Genomic DNA, 6613 nt, shown 5'->3' on the forward strand with positions numbered 1-6613 from the left:
GCCACCGCCGCCCTTCCTGCACCCGCCGCCTCCTCCGGCCCTGCACCACGGCCCCTTGCCCTGCTGCAAGGGCAGGGCCGAGCATCCCACCGAGTCCACCGGTGCTCTCCCATCGTCTGGTGCTATCGACCAAAACCCAAGCACTTTCCAAGAAAACCAAGCTGTTTTTCCGTCTAGTTTACACTCGCCTACCATGCCAAAGCCGGTGGGGAAGAGGCAAGCCTTGGCCAAGGACGGCGTCCCCGGCCCGCGGCTGCTGGCGCAGAGCAGCCCCCTGAGAAGGAGCGTGCCACCAAAGCCCCTGTCCCAAGTGCACTTTCAGAGCAAGGCCTATTGCAGCTCCCCCGCGGGAGCCGTGCCTTTCGAGACGAGCGTTCCCACTACGGCACCCACCCACCCCCGGCTTGTGCAAGCTTGGGAAGGTGCCACGAAGGCGTTTTCTCCCATGGACCAGAATTCAGCACCTTATTCAAACCCTGTTGGAAACCAGTTCTCATTCGAGTGCCAGTCTGGCCCCGAGCAGAGGCAGCACAGGCAGAAAAATGCCAGGCTGCCTTGGCAGCAGATGCACCTCCCTCCTGCAGTGCCCGGTGCCAACAGGCTGGAGCTGTTGTGACACATCAGCAGCCAGAAGCTCTCCTTCCCCCTGGGCACGTCGGACTGGCAGGGCAGCGGGAAAGCCCAGAAAGGGCCCCCCATAAGCAATTCTCCAGGGTACCACAGCAAAAAGCTGTTATCAGGAGAGAGCCTGCAGAGGGGAGATCCCAGCGTGACGGGAGCTTTCTCCTTTGAGAGTGGGAAGGAACCAGGGTCTCCTGCCTGCGACTCAAGAAGCAAAGCCCTGTTCTACACTATGGCTCAAGCAGCTCCTCCTCCCTCAAGGAGCTCGTCGGGCTCAGGGCTGGTCCTGCCAGCATCAGCCTTGGCAGCTGCCTCCCCTTGTGAGTCCCCACTGCCGTCCCCTGTCCCCAACCCCACGTGTGGCAGCACCTGCTCATCGCTGTCCCCCATGTCCAGCAGTCCACTCAACTTTGAGGACAGCCAGATGTCCGGAGCGCTGACCCCCTCGCCCTTCTTCCAGCACCCCTGCCATGCCAAGGATGCCAACAAAGCCTTCCACCCCTCCGAGGTTCTGAGTCCCAGCTCGCTTCATTACCACCCCCCGGACTCTGTCAAGTCCTTCAGCTTCCCTCCGGATGCTCTGAAAGACGACAGCCTCCTGAAGTGTGCCCCAGGCAGCCCGTTCCACAAACCCAGCGGGGAGGCGGCCAAAGGGTGCTCGGATGCTCTGGATGGGGAGCAGCCTCCGCCTCCATACTCCTCCCATCACCTGCTGGCCACCTCCCTGAGCAGCGCCAGCCTGGACCAGCTGGACGTGCTGCTGACCTGCAGACAGTGTGACCAGAACTACAGCAACCTGTCCTCCTTCCTGCAGCACCGCCAGTTCTGCGCCTCCCACCCCCCTGCCCAGGCAGAGCCCAGGGATGCTCCCCGGGCAGCCGAGGGGAGGAAGGTGCTCCCACCAGAGCCCCCCAAACCCCCCAGCCTGGCGCTCTCTCCAGACCCCCAGGGACATCTGTTGGCACTGAACAAGAGCGACGACTTCTTGCTGGACGGGGAAGGCAAAAGTGAGGGCAAGGAGGATGCTCTGAAGGGCGGCCTCTTCCACGGCCTGGCCACCGGCTCCCTCCCGCTCAGCGCCTCCGACCTGGACATTGACGATGCCAAGCTGGACAGCCTGATCACCGAGGCCCTCAACGGCCTGGGGTACCAGTCAGATAACCCTGAGATCGACAGCAGCTTCATCGACGTCTTTGCTGATGAGGAGCTGCCAGGCATGAAGGCAACTGGTATGGCCCACAAGGCCAAGGAAGGGCTGGCCTCAGAGAGCAAAGCCAAGCAGGCAGCGGAGGAGAAGGCAGCAGGAGAGGCCAAGGCTCGCTGTTTTTGTGAAGATGGGGAGCAGGTGAAGAGAGGGGCAGGAAAGCGGCACCTTCACAAAGGGAGGGTGGCACGGAGGGTGGCACCGCAGGAGCTGGATCCCGCGGCAGAGGGAGCAGAGAGGACAGCCAGGCTGAGGGCAGGCAGGAAGAACAGCATCCCACCAGCCAGCACCTCCAGCCAAAAGCATCCCAGGAAACTCGGCCACGACCCTGGGATGAAGAGCGAGGTGGGGCTAGGCACAGCCACCAGGAGCTCCAAGCCACCGCGGTTCTCCATGAAGGACGCGAGGAAGCGGAAGCCCCGAAGCGGAACGTGGAGCAAGGAGCTCATCCACAAGATCGTGCAGCAGAAGAACAAGCTCCACAAGCTGCAGGTGAAGAGCAGCAAGCAGGCCCAGGTGCCCCAGGCCACTGAGAGGCCGCTGGCAGCCCCCAAGGAGGGTGGGCTGAGGGAATATGACTACGTGTCTGACTCGGATGAGGAGGGGGCAGAGTGCAGCAAGCCCCGGGGCAGGAGGAAGCGTGGCACGGGGTTCATGGGGAGGAGCAAGTACAGCTTCAGCAAGAAACGTCTGGGCAGGAGTGAGAGGGCCAGAGAGAAGGACCCAGCTTGGAGCTACAGCCAGAAAAGGGACAGTCAGAAAAGGGAGGCACAGGAGGACGGGGATGTCCTGAGTCAGGAGGATGCTGAGAAAGAGGATTGTGCTGCCAGAGCCCGAAGGAGGAGCAGCCACTCATCTGTTGGCAGCAACCACAGCGTGCCCAGGGAGATGGGCATGAGCCCACCCTGTGCTGGTGGGGCTGGTGACAAGGGTGGCACCCAGAGGAGGAGGTGCTCGGGCAGCCCAGCCCGTGTGCCGAGGACTCCCCTCAGCCCTCCCCAGCACAGCAGCCCAAAGACGAGCCAGGAGAGCAAAGAGGACATTCCCAGGGGGAGCAGGAGGTTGGGCTCAGCCAGACCTTTGCTGGCAGGCTCCAGGACACGGCCGAGTACTGAACCAGATGTTGCTGCCATGGACTGTGCAAAGGAGGAGCCGTCGCCGCAGCCCCAGGAAAGGCAAATGCCCAGCACGGCCACCCCAGGCAGGAGCCCTGCCAGCTTCTCCTCTAAGGAGGGGCTGGAAGAGCCCAGAGGAGCAGCAAAGCTCCTGGGTGAGGCAGGAGAGCCCACCCTGCAGGCTCAGGGCTCTCCTGAGCTCACCGTGGACCACCAGAGGCACCAGTTTGCCCCTTTCCCAAGTGAAGGGCTGAAATACCACACAGAGGAGGTGATTGCTCCACCCCACAGTGGTAACAAATCGAGTCCTGGCCGTGGGAGTGCCACCTGCTCGGAAGCAGGAATCAAATTCACGAAGGGACAGGGGCTCTGTGACACTCAGAAGGATTATCCCAATGCCACGGCAGCTCCCACCTATGGAGGGGATGCAGTGGGAATGATGCTCACTGCCAAGACACCTGACCCCTATGCCAGCAGTGACAACGCATTTTTTGATCCCAAAGGCCTTCCCAGTCACTACGAGGACAACCTCTTCCCAAAGCCCCCAGCCCTGGGCTCCTCCCACATGGATGACATGTACCTGTGCCGGGATGACATCAGCGCCAGCTCCTTCGAGCAGAAACACTCCAGCATCTCCCCTTTCACCACGGAGATGCCGCAGGGCAAAGTGTCCTCCCCTCTCAGCTTTGACTCCTCGTCGATATTTGGCGAGCTGCCCATCTCTGAGTTCGACCCCTACGAGAGCAAGGATGGATATGTGACACCCTTCCCCTGTGCCCCCCGCAAGCCGCTGCCCTTCGAGCAGCCCTACCCGCCCTTCCTGCCCGAGAAAGACTGGTCCCTCATGGAGGAGGTGGCTCCCATGCTGCCAGAAGACGTGACTCAGTTCCACAGCCTCTCCGTGGAGAAGCCACCGGCCAAGAAGTTCCCCGAGGAAGGAGCTGTCCCCAGCAGCCAGCTCTCCCTGCCGCTGCCAGACAGGATGGCGGATTACAGCGTGGCTTTCATGAGCAACATTTCGGATGACGAGCTGGAGATCAAGCGCTTGGTCACGGAGCTGGAAAGCCAACTGCAGAGCAGCAAGCTGGACTCCGAGGTGGCCGTCACCCTCCAGAAATCCGAGCCAAATGTGGCTGCCCACCTGCGAGCACAGGGCGCCGAGCGGTTCCCGGTGCTGCCAGGAGAGCCAGAGGCAGGCCAGGAGAAAGGGCTGTTTTTGGCAGGTGAGCTGGGCAGATCGAGCCTCTGCGCTGGGGAGAGGCTGCCAGGGGAGAAGCCAGACATGGAGACTGCCTGTGAGGACTACGAGAGACCCAGGGAGCCCTGGGCCTGCCCGCTGGAGCTGGGCTCGCTGGAAACCGGGATGGGCATCCCAGCCCCGCTGGCCACAAACCATTTCTGCTCCAAAGACAGCAGTGAGCAGCTCCAGGGAGCTGAGGCCACTGAGGAGAGAGACCCCAGGAAGATGGAAAATGGGGTTTCTTCCAAAACTCCACCTGGCTCAAGCACAACTGACCAAACAGAGGCTCCCATCTCCACCAGCCCCATGACAAAAAGCCCTCCTATTGTCACCGATTCAGTGTTCCCCGAGACCATGGGTGCAGCAGAAGTAACCAAAGACCCCCTGCCACCCCTGCCATGCCAGTGCAGTGCTGAGGGCTTCCCCATGCCAGGGAAAGCAGACACTGATCCTGCAGAGCTGGAGAAGTTTGATGCCCATCTTCCAAACTCTAAACCCCAGTTTGGCTTTCAGCAGGGTCCCGCCCCAGCCTTGGATCTCGCCTTTTCACCTCATGTCAAAGAGGTCCCAGATACAGAAGAAAAACCCTTGAGCAGGACTGAGCCCCCCAAAACAGTGAAAAATGCTGTGGATCTCAAAGGGGGTGGTGGTGGGCCCAGGCTGGTGGAGGAGACGGAGGAGAGGAGGAGTCCCAACATCTATCAAAGCCCTGCACCCAGTGACAAAGCCAGCAAGCCCAAAGTGCTGCTGTTTGAGATGCTGAGTGTGCCCAAGGAGAGCAACTGCCCTTCCCAGGAGATGATGGGGGCATCCCAGGAGGCCTCTGCCAACCCTCTGCAGCAGCTCCAGCTCTTCGTCGCCCGGACGGTGAAGAACAACGAGGAGGAGCTGTTGATGCCCTGCTTCCCCGGGCTGCTGGCTCCCTGTGCCACCACCCACGTCCAGACAGAGCACCAGGAGCAGAGCAGTGCTGCCTTGGAAGGAGAAGATCAGACCCAAGGAGAAGGGGATCTCCCCACTGGAAGCAGCACTGGAAATATCGCTGCTCCAGGAAAAGAGGTGCTTTCTCCCAGTGGATGTGAGCAGCTGGAGCTGTTGGATGCAGAGGGCTCTTACCATGCAAAACAATCCACGTCGGCAAAGCTGGAGCTGCAAAATAATGTAACAGAGCTTCAGCACTTAGCAAATGAAGCCCCAGAGCCGAGGGACATTAATACCCCTGCAGATGGTGTTTCCCAGGAGCGCAGTGACCTCTCACCACCCAACAGCACCGCCGTGACCTCGCTGCCAGGGCAGGGAAGGAAAGCTGATCAGCTCAGGGAAGAGCAGGAGGGAGATAACAACACAGCGACCTTGGCATTTAGGAAACATGAGCAATCCCACCCCAGCCGTGGTTTGCTCGAGGAAGAAACGCTGGGCAGAGAAGAGGGAGAGAGGCTGGAAAGGAGCTGGGTGGGGAAGGGGGCACAGCACCCAGGCAGTGCTCCCACGAGTCCTGTCAGCCCCCTTGGTGCCTCTGAGGGGGATCTCCACCAGGATCACAGCTTGGGGACGGAGATAAAAGCCAGCAGGGTCAGTGCAGATGTTCCCAGAGAAGGGAATGACAAGTTGTCCCTCAATGGCTGTGATTACATGGGCGAATCTCCAGCCAGACTGCTCTCACCAGCCAAATATTCCAACCTCAAATGCTTGCAGAGCAGTGGGGCCGAGGGAGAAGAGGTCCCCAGTTTAGGCACTCAGCTCTCAGATGAGAAGAAATACAGCTCCTCCCTGCCTGCAACACCAAGTTCATTTGTCACAAAGAGTTGTCCTCCCGAGGCTAGCAGCCATCACATCCATCACACCATGAGCCCAGCAGAGCAAGGGACATGGGAAGGAGCACCTGCCTTCCCTCCCTCGCTGCATCACTGCAGGGCTGTGCCGACGGAAGCGGCTGAGGAACATCCTCATCACCTCCCTGATGGTGTTTTGGGTAGCTGTGAATCACCTGGAAGAGAGGGGACAACGAGATCCCGCACTCTTCTGCATGGTGATGGTCTGGTGGGCTCTGCCTTGGAGATGGGTGGTCTCCAGGAACTTCCTGGGAAAGACTGTTCTCTTCCCTGCTCGCCGCCTTTCCACCAAGAGGGTGTTGGGAGAGAGATCCCTGAAAACACCAGTGCTATGCTGCCAAATTTTAAAGAAAACCAAGAGTGTGCCATCACAGACACGGTCATTAACTCTACCCCTCCAGAAACCCAGGATTATCCAAGCCAGCCCACAGCAGATCTTCTGCCCATGGAAGAAAGGGAGGTCAACCTGAACCAAGAGAACAAGCTTGAACACTGCTCCCATGTCAGGAATAAGCATCAAAGTGAACCAGAGGCTTTGTGCAATGGTTTTGCTGTTCAGGATATGTCAGCTGCCATCAACAGAGGTCTTATGAGGGTTGGA

The 6613-nt window shown here is 59.9% G+C and overlaps 1 protein-coding gene across 1 annotated transcript in view; it reads left to right on the plus strand.

Annotated features, from left to right (window-relative positions):
- The window catches only part of ZNF469 (zinc finger protein 469), a gene marked incomplete at its 5' end in the record, with an annotated part of 13515 nt that overhangs the window by 434 nt on the left and 6468 nt on the right, over positions 1-6613 (plus strand). Inside the window, 1 exon segment of the mRNA XM_031060120.1 lies at positions 1-6612. This exon segment is cut by the window's left edge and continues 434 nt beyond it. Within this exon segment, the coding sequence (XP_030915980.1) occupies positions 1-6612 (6612 nt within the window).

The sequence above is a fragment of the Geospiza fortis genome, unplaced genomic scaffold (genome assembly GCF_000277835.1).
Source record: "Geospiza fortis unplaced genomic scaffold, GeoFor_1.0 scaffold102, whole genome shotgun sequence".
NCBI lineage: Eukaryota > Metazoa > Chordata > Aves > Passeriformes > Thraupidae > Geospiza > Geospiza fortis.